Source organism: Thermobia domestica, chromosome 16, assembly GCF_964235325.1.
Source record: "Thermobia domestica chromosome 16, izTheDome1.hap1.1, whole genome shotgun sequence".
NCBI lineage: Eukaryota > Metazoa > Arthropoda > Insecta > Zygentoma > Lepismatidae > Thermobia > Thermobia domestica.
The window spans coordinates 103432900-103455560 of record NC_137469.1 but is presented as its reverse complement, the minus strand read 5'-3'; the positions used below and the strand labels follow the sequence as shown (position 1 = coordinate 103455560).

The following is a 22661-nucleotide window of genomic DNA, read 5'->3' as shown; positions in this document are numbered from 1 at the left end:
GTTAGGGCTTTTCGCCCAATTAAAGCTGGATGGAATGATATTATGCATTAGCGTCGCGAACACCCATTCTCAGTTGTTACTAAAAAGAAGTTTGCTGAGTTATTACAAAACACAATTAAAAATTGCGTAAAGTCAGAAAGTCTGGTAAATAGCTTCAAAGCATGTGGTTTGTATCCTTGGAATCCTAATTCTATTGATTTATGTAAGTTTCCTGGTAAAATAGAAAGCAGACTTCCTCCAGGAGAATCAAACAGCAATTTTGAACACACTAGTGTCGGTAGCATTTTAAACCTCGAAATGTTTTCAAATTTGGTGGGGATTAGGAAATGTAAACAACTCAAACGTTTAATAGGTTGATAGACCATAAAACAAAGAGTGAAGATTTTCATATTCTACCCACATTTATGAGAAATTGACACAAACTTCCCCAATGGTCACGGACACACAAATAATGCAAACATCGCCTCAAGATAATGAGGAAGCTGCAAATGAACACCCGTAGTGGAAGACACAATTGAAAGCGGAAAGGAAAAGTCTAGTGAAGGAAATTCGGAAAGAGAGCCTAGTGTTGCTGTGCGTAGTAAACAGAGTTCAATAAGAAATGAAAAGAGAAGTCAGCTTACGCGTTCCACTACTTCAACATTGTTTGATTTGGCCTCAAACGTCTAAAAGAGAAAGTAAGAGAATCCCGAGAAGTGGAAGCTACTTTGTAAAGAAAAAGCTGAAAAGAAGAAACCAAAGGAAACAAGAAAAAAGAGAAAAGAAAACGACTCGAAAAGAAAGCTGCAGTGGAAGCTAGGAAGAAAATCAACGTTGTAGGTATCACAAACGAAGGAAGAATCCGTAAGAGAAATTGTCAGATTAAATATGGAGAACCATCGACAAGTGAAATAGTGAAACGACAGCTATTTGGAAATGATCAAGATCTTTATATGAAGAAAAGCGTCAGTTTGTACAGTGTGGCAGACCTAAATCAACAAATAGGCCAAACATTTTATTCCAAATTTCTACTATCTTCAGTCTTGTGCCATCAATGCGGACAGTCTCTGGGGCCTTACTTACCGTGTACAACTTGCAGTCTATGCAGTTTGCAGTTTCATGAGAAATGTCTTTTGCCCTTGAAGTCTACCAACGTCAAAGATGAAGACTGAATGTGACAGTAATGCCACAAGCATATATTATTGTATTCAGTGTCCGCAAATTGTGGAAGCTAGCGACAATGCAAGTGAGTAATATCAACTTTGTTGAACAATTACTGATTTCAACCGATGTTCTTAAAATAGGGATTATTTATGTACTTAATACACAGTGTTTTAAATGTCAAACACATTATATAAAACATATTTTTTGGTTATAGTTACTGGGTTAGCTTGAGGTGCCCATCACTGTAACTAAAAGTGTCCAAGTTAGAATTCTCGGTGCCCATCACTATATAGTCACACATCGTGACACTTTATATTTTAAGAAGTTGTAATTGAGTTTTATATTAGAAACATTGTACAATTAACGGTGAAAACACAATTTTGAAATATACAAAACTAATTGGTCTCTATTGTAATTACTAAAAAAATAGTCCTTAAGGTGCCCATCACTATATAGTTTACCCTATGAAGATTTAAAAAAAAAAAGTGACGACGCACGATCCAATGAACTGTGTTTCATATTTAACGACACATCCTCTCAAGGCAAATTAGCCCTCCCCCCCCCTTTTTTTTTAAAAAAATTCCATTCAATGAAATCATTATATCACTCCTTGTGGTTCTAATGTTGAGCAAGTTTTAATGTGTGTTCGATTTTCCACAATGAATACCTTCGATTCGCTGTGTATTTAAAATTAGTATTTTTTCTTCTTCTTTTTAAATTTCTTTTGACCTCAGCTTTCATTTGTTGAATTATATTGTAAATATAAACTATGAAATATAAATACTCAATTACGAACACACACACACATACATACACACATGTACGTACATACATACGAACGTACCACTTATACTGGTCCTCATACGTATCAGCTGAGATCTTCTGTATATACTAAACTTTATATTCTACTTAATTTTCTCAGTTTCACACGAACAGCAGTAATCAGTTTACTAACAACCGCACATCTGCCGCAAATAGTACAACAATATGTATTATGTTTATGCATTTCAATTGTCTTAATTAAAATTCAATGTAAAAATCACATATAAAGAAAATAATGTTTCGCGACGTATTCAACAATCTTTGCATTATGTTCTTCACAATCATATTTTGTTGTAAAATGATTCGTTTCCAAGTTACAGCGATGTCACAAGCAGTGATTACAGTGATATATATATTTTTAATATCTTCCAACTTAATTTTGGAGCAATCTTCTCGAGTTAAATTGTTTGAAATTTATTTGAAATTCATGGGTAAACTTTTACGTCTTACATGAAAACCAAACGATAATCTCAATTTAAAAAAATATCATTTCATTTTGCTTGTATACCGACTGCACGTCACAGTTAGATTTCGCTGGGTGGGAAATCATTTAAATGACAAGGACTTTTTCTATTAAATTTTTACCCTAATAAGTTACTTACTTTTTACACATATCAGTGTGGGAAAAATACGTTTCAATTGGTGATATGGAGTTTAACACCAAGGCTATATGAGCTGAGTTGAGTTAATTTTGAGTTTAACGTCCTTTCCAGCAGCGAAGCTATATGAGACAGGACCCACTGATTAACGTGGAATCCGAACCACATGATCTCCCGCCAGGAATCGAACCCGGGTCTCCTGCAATGAAGACATGTGCGCTAACCATATAACCAGGAGGGAGATCTTTTACGTTTAAATGTTTTCTGTATTATACACTTTATTTTCGATGATAAACTTCCATCGGGGGTCACTTTATTTCCTAAGTATTTACCAGTAAAGTAAAGACATCACCCATCTTATTCGTACATGAATAATCAATACGCAAAGTTTATTGAATAAGCCGTGAAGTGGCCTGTATATACAGTATACTTGCATTAGACTTTAAGTAGGATATATGATTAGGCAAAATATTAGTAGATTAAGTAACATTATGTTCATTACGATTATGTTTCATAAATCCACAATTTTTCTTCTAAGAACTGAAAATCAATTATGCAAAACTTTTCCTTTCTTGCCGAGGTACAAGGATACATATGGCCTCTTACAATACAAAACCTCTGATGTGTTGTTTAAATCACAATCTGTTATAAAAGATGAATATAACTCTGCTGTTAAATAACAAACGTTTTGCATACGGATTATGCAAACATTAACCTAGAATACGAGTCACCACTGGTTCCAATGAAAATTGTCCTCACAAATGGCCAAAGAAAAGACTCTGGTGACCTCTTCCATTCTAGCACCATTAGAGAAACATCATTCCAAATATCATATCTTAAGATTTTAACTATGTATTCCATACTGTAAGCGTAATTAAAACTCGAGATTATGTTCAAACTGTGTTCATGATTGTGTGCCGTCAAATTTTTCCTGTTGTTTGGAATTTACTCCAAGAACGAATGCATTGGACGAAACTGATTTGTAACTTTTCAACATTTTTTTTTTGTAAATCCATAATTCTTCCGAACTACGTTCGAGCATACCTTTATATCACATTCACTCTCAGCATTCATTCATCTTTACATACATTGCGATATCACACAAATTACTGTATCATCATATTTTAATCTAAAAGTTACGAAATCTTTCTAGAAGATGCATTCGTCTTGGAAAAACAAACAAACTACTAAGGACAATTACATAAGGAGGGCTAGTCGCGGTCTACATTTCTCATGTTTTCCAAACAAATACAATAAATTAAAAAAAAAAAAAAAAAAAAAAAAAACACTATCGCAATTTTGACTTTAAAACACTTTACCGTAGTACTTATAATATAAAATATATTAAGTTTTTGAATAGTCTAGAAGAGACGAAAACAATTCTCAACAATTAGAAATAATCCGAAAACTTCTCTTTGTTCTACGATAATCCGTAAGAAAAAAAAAAAGCTAAAAATCAAATCTGTAATTTTTTCAATGTTGCGTAACTTTGAAAACTGTTAAAATAAAAATTATTGCGAACTCTTTGCTGTATGCCTCGTCCTTTTCCCTTTATATTATTCAAGTATAAATGCAATTAGCTTATAGACATCTTGCCACATTTATAGCTTTTTCATTTCCCAGCTACGAAAAACCATCCCTATCAGTATTTTAGTTTATTCCAAACAATCGTCTTCATGAATGTAGCCTTTCTTTGTTCAAAACAGAATACACGTCACTCTTGTCAAATTTTAGAATGCTCTCGTTTAACAAATCTTTGTGTTATCAAGTTCAAAAATTGATGCTGAGAGCACTGAAAGATATATGTGACATCTTATTTCTCTACTTCTCGTTTTACCTTTTAGTTGACACAAATGTTAGAAACATTCGAATATTTTAGAAGATTGATTTGTTAAGTTCTGAATTTGAGAGACTGAAATGGTGATTCCTTTTCGCTTTTCTCTGTTCAAATAACTTTGCTTTCCAATGAAAAGAAAAATCACATGAAATAAACTAAACTAAACTAAAATAATATTTTTTAAAAAAATCAACGTTTTGCACAAACCGAATATCACTCAGACATCCAATAATTAAGTGGTAAATGGAAGTAGGATACTGGTAAGTTATGGACGTATTATTTCAAGTTTCTGGTGCTGATTATTTCTACCACACGTGTGATTAAATACCATTATATACTTAACCAAACGTTTTGTTTGAGTCAAATCATCTTTTTGACAGTTAACCAAATGCAGTGGTGTACCTTACGTTAACAACTCTACGTCCACCTTTTTCCAGAGCAATATTTCACGACTTTCAGCAACACTTTGAAAATTTCTCTACTTTATTCAAATTTCTTTTTCAAAATACTGAAATTAACATTTCATATTTGGTATAATCTGACTGTGTTAAGTGGTATTCAACTTCTACAATATTGCACATAGACTACTCGCATTTATAGCTAACTTACTATATGTTCAAAGAGCGCTCGTCATAATTTGCAGCAAATGTGAAAATGGCAGACAGTTTGTGAGGACCCTGGTTGACATATTTCACAATGCAATCTGAAGGAATAGAAATGTATGCAGTTGTGCAGAGAAACCGATATCGAAGTAGCGGTGCTACCCGAAAAAAAGGCTTATCCAATAAAAATATTTCCAAAATTGCAGTAATGGTTTGAAAATTCATCTTCTAAAAATTTCAATCAAAAAATTTGAAAATTAATTTTCTTGGCAAACTAATACAAAATTATTTCAATATTTCCAGTAGAGCGTAACAGACAATCGTTTGGATCATACAGCGATGCATTAATCCCTCCGACGATGCGGTAAAAGCAAAACTTAGCAGGCAGAAATTACTGAAATACTTCTGTAAAGTGTACTGTGACGAAAGTTACCTCTGAAAAAATAAATTTCGTTACGCCATTGATCAGAAGGATTAATGAAGAATACTTTGGTCAAAGTAAACATATTTTTAGTAGTTTCTCTATATTTATACTTGAACATAAAAAGAAAAATTCGATGGGCATAAGAACTACATGGTTCAAGGCTTAATCTATCTTTAAACGACCGAGACAGAGTTAGCACGATTTCTGATTTCCTTTTTGGAATGATGGTTTCATGGCACCAGAATCTTTCCAACAGATCAATGAGCTTAACAGTCTTTTTCTCTCTCTCTCTCTCTTTCATCCTCATTCTTACTTTGATGGTCTCAAGTGTTTCTTTTTTAAAAAAAAAAAGTTACAAGTAATTTTATCCTATTTTCTTTCTCCCTAGAACTTGCATTCGATAACATTTTTTTTTAAATACTACCTTAATGGAACACATACGCCATTTTAAGTTATTTCTGAATATATATATTTTCGTAATCACAACAATATATATATATATATAAAGTTCCAGAAATTAGAATGATTCACGCCAGTAATAAACAAATAACTACTCGTACGTTCATCATCTTCATTCTCTCTCTCTCTTTCATTTTCATTATTATATTTTGTTTCAATTAACATTGATTGTTTTAGTTTAAACCTTTGGCATGGAAGCATGGCACATCACACACATTCATACACAAACACACACACGCACACTTAAAATAATATTAACAGTAATAATAACGTAATTTAAAAAACAGTACGTCTGCACCTGTTTGTAAACACAGTGCTACAAACACACTGCTATCAATGGCATTATTTCCTTCGGGCTGCAAGTTACATAAGACTCCTACCCTTACCTTCTCATCCGTTCATAGCTTTGGATGCGATGAAACTGCCTTTCCCATGCTATTTCTCACTTATTCTTCAGCCTGGTCAGGTGGCAATTTTGTGATAAAGCATAACTTACTTTGTATTTTACTGCTGATGAACCATCACGATTGTTTGCAAGTGGAAAATTTCTTGACGCTAATGCATGAAATCGGCCTTCGCCACCGGCGCTTAGACTGACTGTGAATTCGCTTAGAATCTTCAGCCTCTGCAATGGCATACGCTTCCATTTCCTGAAGTTTTCTTTCTTCTACAAAAAAATAATAGAAAAAATAATATTTCAAAAAATATGATACACAAAGATAATACTATTTTAGTCCAAATATGATATGACTCCAAGTTTTTGAAATAATATTAATGAGAAAATACCCACTATAAAATATTGCATACTTTGGAAATACTGTAATGGAAAACTTACTAATTTAATAAAGAAATCAAATCAAATTAACATATCTTGTATATTCTTCATATTTATTATCAGGATGCGATAATTTCGATACCTTTAATACCCCTCTCGTGTTCATTTCAGTTGTTGAATTAGTAAGTAAACCTATTATTTGCTCCACAAATGACCGATATGAGTTCGTTTCTATTTCCACATTTTTAACCCCACACAAACTTATCGATTTATATTTTTAGATTTAAAACTTGTTTCGACGGCCACAACCTGGCATGGGAATTACCCTATCCCTGTAATTTCTACTGATGATAATTAGTATAAACCTTTATGTGTAAACTGACTGCAAGTAGGATTAGCCATTAAGCATTTTAATACGATCATTAATATAAGTACTTACCATTAAGCTGACGCTCCGTGAAGTACTGGCGTGCCTCAACGTCACTGTCTTCTCCATAATGGAAGTCCTGAAGGTAAGGGAGAACTGTCATGGAGTGCAGCTCATCACCTCGAAGCGGTGGGACTGGAACATACTCAAGAGTCCGAGGGGGCTTTTTGGTAAACCACCTATAACAATTCACACTTTTTTTATTACTATTCATAAAAAATAGAAAAAAAATAACACTTTCAAGTATACACGATTAAAATAGACTGTAGGTAATGCAAATAAAAAATAATTTGAAAACTAATATAATATTAATGATAATAAGAATCATATACAAATTCTTTATTATTAGCGTGTAATAAAAAAGAAAATCCAAAGATAAGACATATCGTCGCTGCGTCCTCAGCAACTGCTGTGTGTAAAATACAAAATTTTATAGGAGAGAGAAAAAACGAACGCGTTTTTTGTTAGGTTTCTGGAAGAAAATCAGATACGTGCCGCCGCTGGGCGAACATTATTGTTACCATTTTAACATAAAATCAGCTTATGTGTGTCTTTAAGAACATTTACCGAAAATGATGGGAGCAATTTGATCGCGACACCACATAGTGGATTTCGTTTTATTCATAATTATCTCTTATATGAACGATATGATATCAGGGTCTTTAAAGGTATATTCTCTACCAAACAGCTTCTATATGTGTTAAAAAAAATAAAATAAATAAATAAAAAAAAAAAAACTGAGCAGAAACTACATAGCGGTTTTTCAAGGCGCAACAACGATATGCTAATCGATGGATCTCATTAAGGTAAACGAAATTATATGAATGAGTGTAAATCCTTATGCGTAGTTTTCAACAAAATCGAGGAAAATTGATTTTGTATACTTAAATATATATATATATATATATATATATATATATATATATATATATATATATATATATATATATATATATATATATAATTACTAAAGGAACGTGAGGAACACTTATTGAAATTTTTCACACACACACGTTCGTTTTGTGCACAAGCTTCTTTGAGATTTCAAAAACTGTTTTTCTTCTTCCGCCTGTGCTCTTATTTTTTTCATTTCGTATTTACTACATTATTTATTTATTTTTGAGAAACCGTACAACATAATTGATATAACTACGCCTATAAAATTCACTTAAGCTCTTTATTGATATTAACTGACTGGCATTCAAATTTCAACACTTTTGTTTCTTTTTCAGATGCACTAAAATAACTTTATTTATGTATTTATACACATTTCTGGATATCACCAGCATCTATGGGCTTAAGTCCGTCACATTTGAAGGGTGACGTCCCTCCGCGAATACACTATCCAGGAGGGGAAAAGGAAGGAAGCGGCCTGGGATCTGTATGTTAGGTACCATCCCGACATTTGCCTAATATGAATGAGGAAAACCGAGGAAAAGCCTCACACAGGATCGCTGGCCTGAAAACGCTATTACATCTTTTGGACCCAGTTTCCCACCGGAAAGTACTCAAATAAGTAACCACCCATTTTTACACTTAGAAAACTTTATATTTTAGAAAATCCTTGCTTGAGCTCTTTTACGAGGTATTGTAGTTCCAATGCCTTTATATTTAAGCACGTAATCATCCATTTGATTTTACGTTCGCCATCTTCCATTTATGCAGTTTATACATATTATCTGTTTTCAGGAAACATAGATGTAAAAAAATGATACATACGATAACCTCGTCAAAATGAAACTGATATTTAAGTATACCCCAATCAAGCTTCTCATTACCACATTAGAACAAATAATACATACAACCAGTTAGGTTAACGAGGTATAGCCCAAATTATGGATACACCCTTAACCTTTAATTTCTGTTCAACTATAATATTGTGCAAAGTTAAGACATACAAGGAGTAATTAGGAAGTAAGATTACAAAGCCTGCAGAGAAACGTGTATATATTATATATTATATAGTATTTCATATAACCAACACAGCTAACAGATAGGACATGCATTAGGTTATTCTTTGACAGTCTCCATATCGGCTGAGGCACTTGTCGTATCGTTGGATGAATTTGAAGATTCCGTCCTGGTAAAAATCCTGTCCTCGTGTGTTCAGACATGTTGTCATGAAATGTTCCACCTCCTTGTCTGAAGCGAAGCGACGGCCTCTTAGGTGCGGAAACAGGTGAAAGTCGCTTAGAGCACGGTCCGTCTGTAGGGAGGAAGGTCGATGACGTCCCAGCGAAACTGTTTCAACAGCGTGGTGATCGGCCACTGCACACCTCGTCGGTGACGGTTTCTCTACCAGCCGCAAACTTCCGACACCACTCTGCGACATGCTGACGACACATTACGTCTCTCCATAAACCTCTACCAGTTGCTGGTGAATTTCAGCCGCGGTTACATGTTTCTCCCACAGAAATCGTGTAACTGAACGGAGACCAGTTTTCCAAACGACTCGCCATTTGTGTTTACCTACAAATAGCACCGTAGGTGATGGGTGACTGAAACTCTGCACAGTTGCCAACTCCATGTATTGAAACTATTGCACTCTCCTCATTCCTCCATAGCAGACGAAACTCCCAAAAATATCGGCCTTGGAACCTTAGTTTCTGATCCTCCCTCGTACATCAATTGATTACGATTTTGAGCTCAACTAAATGACATGGTTGAGGGGGGAAGGAAGAAAGGAAATGGTTTTTGGCATTTGGATGGTGTGAATGAGGAAAACTCAGGAAAAGCCTCAACACAGGGTTACTGGCCTGAAAATGATGTTATGCCTTTTTGACCGAGTGTGCCCACCGGGAAGCAATTAAATAAGTAACATTTTTTTTATACTTTGAACACACTATATTTTATAAGTACTAATGCATACTTTTCGAGAAAAATTAACTTTTATGGCTCTAAAAGGTACGCTATTCGTTACCAGTATTGATTGATAGTTTTCATTCTGCTGAAGCAGATTGATTATTTGCGAACTCTGTATCTATTATTATTTTTGTCTTCTAACAGTTACGCACATATTACTTGTAAGCAACAAAATACGAAAATATTTATTTAGTTTAATTACACAAAGAAGAGGTAAAGTAAAGAAGAAGAAAAAGGGAGAGCTCATGAGAAAATCGAGGATTTTTTTTTTTGTTGGTTCACTGGATTGGAATTCCCAACTTTGTAGTCTACAAAGAATATCATCTTCCAGGAGATCTTCCAGCAATAATAATAATAATAATAATAATAATAATAATAATAATAATAATAATAATAATAATAATAATAATAATAATAATAATAATAATAATAATAATACAACCGAAAGTATTCATCTTTCAGTTTAACGTCCTACGTTATGTCCTTGAGGTTAAGGGAGACGGTGATTAAAACACGGTATGATTATGGGAAAATTGGTGGAATGAGAAACTGGAAAGAAATGGAAATATCTCGAGAAAACCTACGGGCATGATGTTGCCCACCATAAACTTACTTGGCCGAGGATCGAACAAGGGACCCCACGCACCAGAAGTAAGCGTTCTACAACTGAGCCACCATGTTCCCCTCCGAAAGTATTCAGATTATCTGCATATACCTAGAGAGCTCTAAGTAATTCAATTTCCCTCTCTAATTTTCAGACGTTTTTAACAGTATGCAAGTCATCCAGAAAAAAGGGCGTTTAGGTATATATGATGTGTGCAAAAGATTATTAATAACAAAGCATTTTATTTAGTATTTATTAGTTTTTAAACCTCCTCCCTTTCCCTTGCCAATGTTCTAAAAAAAATAATGGAGTTCCTTTATATGAAATTATGCTTAAAATCTGTTGCAGTACATTTCCTCCTAGAAGATATCAAATAGGACTATTCATTTCTACAAATGATTTTTACTGGAGCATCAGATATAAATATCCGTTCAATTTTTATCAACAGAAAGTGAGACGAAAACAAGGAGCTGGAATTACGAAGTGTAAAAATCCATATCCGCTTAGAACGAGGAATTTTAGAACTTCATCGTGACTAACTTGTTAACGTTAATTTCGTCAGTATGGATGGTTCAAATTAGGCTTATATAGTTCGGATCCCATATTAAACTCAAATTATACTCTTAACTTTATCCAAATCTCTACGCGCCGAAAAGAAAATCACAAGGAAAGAACTAATCAAATATATCAGATAATAGCGGAAGTATTGTGTAAGTATTAGTTGATGTGAACGCGAAATAAACAGAAATGAATACAAAAGTTCAGCCTCTTTTTGTATACTTGAGAATTTCCGCTGTTGTGGATATAAAATTCTAAATCTTCGAACTTCAAAAGTGATACAAATTTCTCCGTGCGTTCTACAATAAATATGGCACAATGCTTTTTAAAGAAATGTACTTACGCGTGTTGTCTAATTTGCTGGACGGAGAACCTCTGTTCTGGATCCCTTTGCAACATTCCCTCAAGCAAACTATGAAGAAGATTGTCTACTTCGCTGGGAATGGTGAACTCTCCTTTCCCAATGTTTTCAAATAAAAGATATATGTTATCACCTTCAAATGGATAGGCTCCAGTTGTAATATTATACCTGAAATAATTGTAACAGTAATTACAGGATCATCACTACTATCATGAACAACTAGTTAACTTGTACAAGGATGGAGTTGGAATGCTGGTATATCCAACTCCTTCCTCGCATGATCTAGCACTTGCAGACTTGACTGCTTTCTGCTTTCAAAATAAAGATTCAATGCTCAAAGTTTTCAATACTTCCAGGCATCAAATCTACCGAAGCCTCATGTTAAAGTAGTTGGAACATGAAAAGACGTATTGTTGGGCGAGGAGCTTATGGAGTACTTGAATGATAGCGTATACGGGTGTTATATAATTACACAGCTACACAAACAAAAAACAAAAAAATAAATAAATAAATAAAATAAAATAAAATAAATAAATATAATAATAATAATAATAATAAAATAAAAAAATTAAAAAAATAAAAATAATATAAAATAAAACAAAAGTAATGTGCAGCAAACCTTAGGATATTAATTTCATGTACTTTCTTACACAATCCAAATTTCGAAACCCCAGGACGATTGACGGTTTTTTTTTTTTTTATGCGCGATTCTGGATAGGGAGGATACACGTAACACAGCCAAACATATTATAATATATATATATATATATATATATATATATATATATATATATATATATATATATACAAAAAAGTTCTATATAGCGGACCCCAACGTACGGATTAGGTGTATTTTGTTACGCCTAATCCAAATTTCAAACCCCCAGGATAATTGAGCCTGTCATTTTTTTTTATGGGCGAACAACTTGATCGATTTTGGATAAGAAGGACACACGCTTTTCGCCCATAAAACAAAACTGACACGGTCAATTGCCCTAGGGATTCGAAATTTGGAACAAAATACGTCATTGGCGTAACGAAATACATCAAATCCATATCCTGTGTTCGCTGCACAGAACTTTTGTTTTCTGTGTGGCTGTATTATGTGTATCCTCCTTATCCAAAATCGCTCACGTTTTTTCGCCCATAAAAAAATGACACGATCAATCGTCCTGGGGTTTCGAAATTTGCATTCTATGTAACATAATACATCGAATCCATGTCTCGGAGTCCACTGCACAGGTAGGTAAGTAGGTGTGAGGAAGGGGGAGGGGCTGTGTTATCTATACAACTTCAATTTGTAATAATAGCCGAATGAGATACAATCCTTTTTCTTTTTCTTTTTCTTTAATATTTTGTACATCATTCGTTACACGTAATAAATGAATAGAAAATTAGATTTCCTGCCATATTTATATAAGATTTCCACCTTATTTGTTGCAATGGTTGCAGTTATCCATCACTTCGTGTTTCCTAAACTCTAAACCTCAGTACCCAATATGTTTATTGTATCACCAAACGAAAATACTCAGAAGAATTATGGTGCGTACGAGCAAATGAATGCAACCTACTGCCAATAATGATAGAGTATCCCCTAAGCCGTATGAGTGCCCTACGTCACAATCCATTTAAAAGGATCGTGAATACTCAGTAGACACGTATACCAGTGACAGAGACAGCTATCAAAATAGACGGACGAAACAAGTTTAATGCGGAAGAACGGGACATTATTATTAGCGTCCACGGATTCAGGATTTAGGATTTTAGATTTCTGGGCTTTCGGCATCTATGACCATTTAGCCTGTCACGTACGAGGGATGACGTCCCTCGGCGAGCACACTATCCAGGGAAAGGGAAGGAAGAAGCGGCCTGGAACCTGTATCTGGGTACTATCCTGGCATTTGCCTGGTGTGAATGAGGAAAACCCAGGAAAACCTCATTCAGGATGGCTGGCCTGAAAAAGCTTTTTACATTTTCTCGACCGAGTGCCCCCATCGGGAATCGAATCCGGGACCGTCCACCGATTCAGTCATTCCATTCGGGAGACTTGGGATAAGATCCAGATATCAAACCTAACAGTCAGTGATGTAGTGGTAACAATTCCCTCGCGTTTCCTCTCACCAACTACTAGCGAAGTCAACAAAACACCTTTGACTTCGGTGACTTTCATGGTAAACGGTACTTCTTTTTTCACTATACGGCATCTATGTAATTACCTAGTTCGTCACTTATGGAACTCGGAAACTCGTATTAAAATTGCTTATTTTTAAGAAATTTTACTATATTCCCTACTTAACTTTAATTACAGGGTCATTTCACGTCATTTCAACCAAGGCTTTTAACCCACAATCTCAGATTTGGATGAAATTTGGTAGTGTTATAAAACCTTTTATGCTGATTAAAATGTGTAAATTTTATTGCAGTAGCATCAGTGGTTCAGAAGTTATTGCTTTTCAAAAATGAGGGAAAAAAAAAATCAATTTTTAACAGTCGCGACACGATATTTCCCCGTTTTGGAAGAACACTAAAACAATCATATTTCGGCTCCTATTAATGCCAGAAACATGATTCTTTTTTTAAATTCAAATTGTCTTGAAGTTGTTTAAGATTAAAAACATGAAAACTCCTTAGGGCTGATAGAAAATTTATAGAGTCATTTGAAAGGTAACATTTTGAGAAAAAAACTAGAACGCCATTTTGTAAATTTCAAACCTTTATTTCTCAAAATCCCATCATGGATTTCAATGAATTTGTTTTTGTTTGAAAGCTTATTACATCTAGTTTCACATACACAAAAATTGTGATGGGTCATTCAAGCATTGAGGAGATATCCCAGTCAGTGTTGCCAACTGATTGAGAAATAAACATTTTCCAATAACTTGCATACGATTTAACATATCCCCTCCCAAAAAAATATTGGTATAAGCAATCTTCGGTATCCTAGAAACACGCCTGTGACCATTACCACTTCTCCCAAGCAACCCAGTTGTCTGGGTTGCCAACCAATTTCAGGCTTGCCTGTCACCACGTTAGACGTACCTGTGCCACATTTTGCAGTAACCTTATTACTCTATTTTCACTATATTGTATTGTATTTTTGTATTTTTCCCATACCTATAAATTTTCGACACTCCCTATTTCTCCTCCGTGTTTGGATGGCCCATCACAATTTTTGTATAGTGAAAATAGATGTAATAAGGTTACTGCAAAATGTGGCACAGACACGTCTAACGCTGTGACAGGCAAGACTGAAACTGGATGGCAACCCTGATAACTGGGTTGCTTGGGAGGAGTGGTAATGCTTACAGGCATAATTCCAGGATACCGAAGAGTGTTTATACCAATATTTTTTGGGAGGGGATATGTTAAATCGTATGGAAGTTATTGGAAAATGTTTATTTCTCAATCAGTTGGCAACACTGACGGATGTCTCATCAATGCTTGAATGACCCTTCACATTTTTTTGTGTATGTGAAACTAGATGTAATAAGTTTCACTAGATGTAATAAGCTTTTGTGTATGTGAATTTGTTTTTCAAACAAAAACAAATTCATTGAAATCCATGATGGGATTTTGAGAAATAAAGGTTTGAAATTTACAGAATGGCGTTCTAGTTTTTTTTTTTCTCGAAATGTTACCTTTCAAATGACTTTATAAATTTTTTATCAGCTCTAAGGCAAGTTTTCATGTTTTTAATGGTAAACAACTTCAAGACAATCTGAATAAAAAAAATTTAAAAAAGAATCATGTTTCTGGCATTAATAGGAACCGAAATATGATTGTTTTAGTGTTCTTCCAAACGGGGAAAATATCATGTCGCGACCGTTAAACATGGATTTCTTCTAAAACGCTGATGCTATTTCAATAAAATTTACATACTTGCAATTAGCATAAAAAGTTTTATAACTGCCAAATTTCATCCAACTTTGAGATAGTGGGTTAAATTTCCCCAAAATTTTGGTTGAATTGACGTGGAATAGACCCTACAGCAATCAAGAATTTATGCTTTTGTTCTTTTAATGCTTTATATTTTGTAACCTACCACTATAAACAAAATTACAATAGTTACATTAATTTTTTTTCTTTTGGACTATAGAAGTACACAATAATAATAATAATAATAATAATAATAATAATAATAATAATAATAATAATAATAATAATAATAATAATAATAATAATAATAACAAATATGAAAAATATGACCGTTGTAATGGTGAGTAGTTAATGGTGTCAACATAAAAATGAACAAAACTTCTGCATTTTTTGTTTGGAAGAAATAATTTTACGCTCTGCTACAGTTGCAAGATGCCATTTCACCGAAACCAACTCCTATCACATTTACAACTAGTATCCAATGCGTTTTCCCTTGTTCTTACATTCTTTGCTACCAGTTACTATTTTATTTTATTTTATTTTTCTCAGAAGACATCACATTGTTTGTCAAATAGCAATGGTAAAAATAGTTTGGACTGAAAATTTATCAGAAAATGTTTCCCTTTAAATATTGCTAACCGCAGACATGAGTTTTGTTGGAAAAAGTTTGCTCCTCCCCCCCCCCCAAAAAAAAAACTGCAGAATGTAGACATTTTGTTTGTATGTAAGTGACAAATTTCATCAAGGAAGGGAAGACTTCACTCGTCCTTTGAATGACGTTTGGATTTATTACATTAACGACACTACATATTATTAAAAGAAATACTGATAAACGATATGAGACACACAAAATCTTCGCGAATAAAAATATTTAGGATTTTTTTTTCTTAAAGAGAGTAAAGTGGACTTCATTTTTGAAAACCATTATAAATTTCAAAGAAGAAAACCTTGATTTTTTGAAAGTATGCTGACTACCATTTCCTTTTTTTTTTTTTTTTTTTTTTTTTTAATTGATATGAATGAAATGTCCATGTTGACGGTGAGGAACTCATTTCAGCAACAATACAGGGGTGGACTAATGTCACGCATTTAACATCACATACTATGTACAAGGCAGGCTGGGGTATGCAGATAGGAAATAGTACGTTGCTGAACAGGGTCGTATGAAAGTGCACAATACAGAGGACAATTATGAGCGCTTTTTCTTTACGAACTCAAACTGGGGAATTATGCACAGCAAGCCGCAGAAAAACATTAACAGTAAATGCATTTGAGTCAAGAATAGCCAATGAACAAATCATTCGCCGTTGGTTTGGCAAATTTCGTTCCGCTGATATAGTATTGCAAAATGAGTCCTGTGGGTACTAACAAACATCATGTTTGGATGAGTTCCTCAGGAAGTGGACCATCGGAAAAGAGTTTGTGCTACTACGGTCGAGTCACGCATACACCATACCATACCACTGTAGTTCGGCAGCTCTGTGCAATCGGTAAGGTAAAACAGTTGGACTCTTGGACGCCATATGAGTTGACACCGACAAACAAGGATCGCCGTCTGGATGTTTGCAGTTCTCTGAGCGTAAGAAAGAACCGGAAAAGTTTTCTGAATCGGATTGTCACTTCAGATGAAAAATGGATCTGCTATGATAATAGTAAAATTTCAGAACAATGGTTAGATCGTGATCTACGTCCTGGTAAAACGGTTTCTAAACTATCTCTCCACCCACAAAAATGGTATTGCTAGTATGATGGTGCATGGTGGGATTAATGCATCATGTCTTTTTCGAGCGAAGTGAAACCATCAGTGCTACCACTACAATGCTGAATTCCATGAAATACATCGCAACTTGTCCGCATATATCCAACAATAGTCAACCAATATAGTGTTCTCATGTTGGCCGATAATGCTCACCCATATGTCGCACAAAGGACGGTGCAAACTTTCCATGAAATAGTTGCAATTTGCAACCCTTCCTCACTTTCTGTATTTCTCCCATTGACCACCGCCGTTTCCGGTATCTCGATTATTTCTTGGGAGGGAAAAAGTTCCCTGATGATCGAGCGGTGCAATGTGCGGTTGAGAAATTCTTCGCATCGCAAACTTCAGGTTTCTTTCGCCATGAAATTCTATCGTTGGCTGAGAGACGGAAAAAGTGTGTGACTACAGACGGCAATTATTCTGATTCGCTATGCAATCTTTTTTCTTTGCTTTTGTAAATGACGCATCTGGAGTGTATATTTCATTCGAACCTAATATTCCCTCAAAAACATGTGGTGTAGATACGATGTTCCCCTCAGAAACATGTGTAAACTTGAACATAGCTAATGCACCACTGTTTTATAGGCCGTACTTAGCCGTTTACAATGTATTGGTACAGTTTTGAGGAAAAAGCGAAAAATCTGGGCCAACCGGCAGAATGTTAATCAAGGTTAACAGTTATCTTTCTCACCAGTAAAATTACAACGTAATGGCACGACACCATATTGTATAAATCAATAGAAAGAAAGAAAGAAAAGATTGGTAATATATTTTTATCAAGTTTAAACGCTATATAAACTTAAGTGTATTTTCTAAAATCAAACCCAAGGAGAACACGGTTTAGTACTTACAACGTGACACCACTGCTCCAGACATCAACTTTAAAACCTGAGAATTTTTCTAACCCATTTGCTATTTCCGGCGGTTGGAATGCAGGAGATCCTTGACTTGTGTGGCACGTATCATCCTCTGCAAACATGTCTAATGCCTAAGAAGAAGAATATAACAATAGTATATTTCGAAATCATTTGTTAATTTGTTCATCTTATTTAAATACAATGAACATTTTTGATAAATTCTACTCTTACTTACCCATTCTTTAATATATACAGAATATTGTTCTGTTTATATTTGACCAATTTAGCACTGCTGCTGTCATCTGTGTAGCTGCGTCAGGAACATGAAACAGATGTCGCTATTATTGTACTGTCTTTCGTTGCTGGTGCCGAACTGTCGTGTAGGTGTTACTGAAATGTTGCCCAAAGTCAGCCGTTAATGCAAAGGTAAACGTTTAACCATTGGAATTACCATCCTGAAGATATCATGGCCAGACAAACATACAAATGGGGACCCATGCACAAACATTTAAATACAAAAACGGCCCGTTAGAGAGTACCAGTGATGTTGCCAAATGTGTTTTGTGAAATTTGTTGACTGGACGGCGTGAAGAATCCACCACCCTAATGTGACATACTCCAAAGACTGAATCCGGCGCAGCCCTCAGTTGCCACATTGCTGAACATAAAGCAAACTGTAAGAAAGACACCACCGTGACCCTCTACCAAAGGACGTATCGAGTTTTAACGCCACTGCAGAGAAGAGTTCTCGCACAGAATCATGATTGTCAATAGATCACAAAGGGAAGTTGAAAGTATGTAAAGTGGAGGATCAAAACGTAAAAGTGAATGCTGCCTACTTCCAGGAATCCATCATGACTCAAATCTATCAGACATAACAACTACGAGAACTCGATGTGGATCCATATGGACAAAGCATCCAACAATTCCCTCCGGTCTCATCACAACCTGTAGCAGAAAACGGGAATCTGCTATACCTTTTCAAAACATTCTTGTCAAAACCAGACACCCTGACCTGCAGCCCAATGGATTTCTTTATATCTGGACTGCTAAAACGACAAACATCACCGTCGGTACCTATGTACAACTTGCAGAGAGGAATGAGATGGAATTCCATTGGCTGTGCTCCAACGTAGTTCGAGTACAATCGAAGTACTGCAGTGACAATTGAAGTACTGCATAATGATGGTGGTCCGATAGAATACAATCGGTAGTGGTGGCATGGCTTTTCATACAATAGGTACACATCGAAAGTTGGTCGGATATAAACCGAACAGCCTTCTGTACAGGGTGTACGACTTGGAAGAACTACTGCATTATACAGATCAAGCTTTATTTCAGAAGTATACGACATAAACTACGACATGAGTTACAATTGTCCTCTTTGCTCCTTCCCTTATATAAGAAAAATACAACCTATAACTTAATTCATACTTTAAGACCTCTTAATCCTAAAATACATCACAACTGTTCGATTATTACAAAAAAGTACACCAAACACTATCATCACTGAAACATTCAAAAAAAAAAAAATAAAATAAAATATATATATATATATATATATATATATATATATATATATATATATATATATATATATATATATATAATCTATAATTTATATACCTAAAATGAAACGTTTTCGAATCCAAACAGCTCTTATCAGAACTAGTTTGGTCAATTTCACCACAGAAATTCTCTATTTCAGTTTGAACAATATTTTTTAAAACATCCTGCACACACACACACCTTTAAGATTTCCACTTTATATACACCTATAACAACTGCTATTTTTGGCAATATTATTTTCTGTCTTGATATGAACACTAATTATCCACTGCTTCATTTTCTCTAATAACTTTTTTTAAAGAGGTAATTAGTTTTAAATCAACACCTTTTACAATGAGATCGCATTTATCAATAAAAAGAAGTTCTACATATCTAAAACACTTTCAGTCTCCTATTAATCTTTCGCACCTCATGTTTAAAAAAGATCCTGCACATGCACCTCTTTTTCGCATATTTACCTACAACACTAACTATAATATTTTAAATACTTTGTTACGATCCTACTAAAAGTCTAACACACGGCATGAAAATATACTTCTGCTTGATTTAGTTCTACAAAGGAATAACAGAACACAATACTTCAGAAAGCAATATTCAGGTTGACTGAACATGACGGTGATCACTTTGAAATAACATAATACAACAGAATTTGACCTATATTAAATAGGTTTTGATCTACGCAAGTGATCCACAATTTGAGACCCTACAATTTGAGGAGGAGGAGGAGGAGGAGGAGGAGGAGGAGGAGGAGGAGGAGGAGGAGGAGGAGGAGGAGGAGGATGATGATGATGATGATGATGATGATGATGATGATGATGATGATGATGATGATGATGATGATGATGATGATGATGATGATGATGATGATGATGATGATGATGATGATGATGATGATGATGATGATGATGATGATGATGATGATGATGATGATGATGATGATGATGATGATGATGATGATGATGATGATGATGATAATAATAATAATAATAATAATAATAATAATAATAATAATAATAATAATAATAATAAAGTGTTTAAAATGGGAATTTATTGGATTAATATAAAATGGAGCTATAATATTTGGTCTAGGAATTAATTCGTGCGGTTGGTACGCACACATTGAAGCTGTAGTACAAACACAAAATACATAAATACCTTAAGAAAAATATTGTCCATCGCTAGCCACCACTTTCGCCCATCTGTCAGGCAATGTACGGATTCCGTGGCGAAAGAAGTCCTCATCCTTGGAAGCGTCCAGTCAGAGACCCATGTTTCGATATCTTCTGAAGAAGTAAACCGCTGTCCAATCAAATCGTTGTTCATGCAATCGAACAAGTAGTAGTCCGAAGGAGCAACGTCTGGTGAATACGGCAGGTGGGGTAAAACTTCCCATCCGACATTTTCTAAATAGGTTTTGACCGGTTTTGCAACATGTGGGCGAGCGTTATCATGTTGAACAATAAGTTTATCATGTCTGTTCTCCCATTCTGGTCGTGTTCTGGCCAGAGCTTGCTTCAAACGCATTAATTGTCGTCGATAACGTTCTCCATTCATAGTTTCACCCGGTTGCAGCAGCTCATAGTACACCACACCTTTCATATCCCACCATATGCACAGCATAACCTTTGCACAGTGAATATCTCGTTTTGGTTGTGATGGACCTGGTTCACCTGGTTTCACCCAGGCCTTTTTTCGTTTAGGGTTCTCGTAATGGATCCACTTCTCATCACCCGTAATAATTCGATGCAGAAACCCCTTTCTGCTCTGTCGTTGAAGCAGCAATTCGCAAATGGTTTTTCGTCTTTCAACGTCTCTGTCTTTCAATTCATGTGGAACCCAATGTGACATCTTTTGAATCATTCCCATGGCTTTCAAGCGTTTGGAGACTGTTGTTTGATCAACGCCTAATGCTGCTGCAAGTTGTTCCTGCGTTTGACACGAATCCTGCTCGAGCAATGCTGTCAATTCTTCGTCTTGAATTTTTTTTTGGCTGTCCAGCTCGCTCTTGGTCTGCCAAGCCGAAATCACCACTTCTAAACCGTGCAAACCACTTCTGACACGTTCGCTCAGCTAGAGCATAGTCAACATACACTTCCACCAAAATACGATGACTTTCAGTCGCACTTTTCTGCATGTTAAAGTAATGCAGCAGGACACCCCGCAAAAACACTTTATCAGGCACAAATTGCGCCATGTTCACTTAACTACAAACTGGTGTTGTTGACGCTTTAATCCACTGCCCTATACTACGAACGATACGCGATGACAGGGGTTTGCAACACATGTGTGGATACACGGAACTGTGGGACGCTCCGTTCGTTGCGCCATCTCTTGTCCACCCGCACGAATTAATTCCTAGACCAAATATTTTACCTTAAAGTTGCATGTTCTTTTTCTATTCTGACTTCAATTTGTACTTCTAATATTTTATTCACTGACATTTCTGGAAAAAACTTCCGGACGACGTAGTTTCAAACCAGATGCGTGCGATTCTTTTTAATTTTGTTTTAATATTTTAATACCCAAAATTACCATCAAAACTGTTAAAACACTAAAATTGTTTGTTCAAACTTCGATACTTTAACGCACTTAACATTCTAATTGAAAATTGCAGTTTTTATTTTTAATGTTTTCAGAATTTTGGTATGGATTTCAGATATTTAAGAAAGAAGACCTACTAAAATGATATTTAAGAATTCGCACGGACTGCTATTTGAAGTATCTTGCCCAGAAGAAATTTGCAGATCTCAGAAACAAAATACTGGAAGTACAAATTTAAGTCTGAATACGAAAGCGACATGCAGCTTTAAGGTAAAATTCATTTTATACTTGTTGTGTAAAATAAGTGAAATCATCTTGTAAAATAAATGAAATCATCATTTTATTAAAATACATGTGAAATTTTGAATTGAATTAACTGTATTACTCGGTTTTGGGTTTTAATATTCCTTTCACTACCGAAGCTCCAAGACGTGAATATAAGCTTACGGTGGGATCCGAACCACGAGCTCCCACCAGAAATCGAGCCCACAGCTCGTGCACGAAAGGTACATATACTAACCATTTAACCAGAAGGAAATTTTAAAAATTGCTACTATAACATATTAGGTAATAAGAAAATTCTAAA

At 34.9% G+C, this 22661-nt stretch overlaps 1 protein-coding gene across 1 annotated transcript in view; it reads right to left on the bottom strand.

The window, feature by feature from the left end:
* Window positions 1-5266: 5266 nt before the first annotated feature.
* Lkb1 (Lkb1/serine/threonine kinase 11) overlaps window positions 5267-22661 on the bottom strand; it is a 38775-nt gene continuing 21380 nt past the window's right edge. Inside the window, exons 4-7 of the mRNA XM_081742861.1 lie at window positions 17960-18096; window positions 11456-11641; window positions 7101-7267; window positions 5267-6553 (exon numbers count right to left, since the gene is read on the bottom strand). Of these exons, the coding sequence (XP_081598987.1) occupies window positions 6408-6553; window positions 7101-7267; window positions 11456-11641; window positions 17960-18096 (636 nt within the window). The 3' untranslated portion in view covers window positions 5267-6407. The remainder of the gene's footprint in view (window positions 6554-7100; window positions 7268-11455; window positions 11642-17959; window positions 18097-22661) is intronic.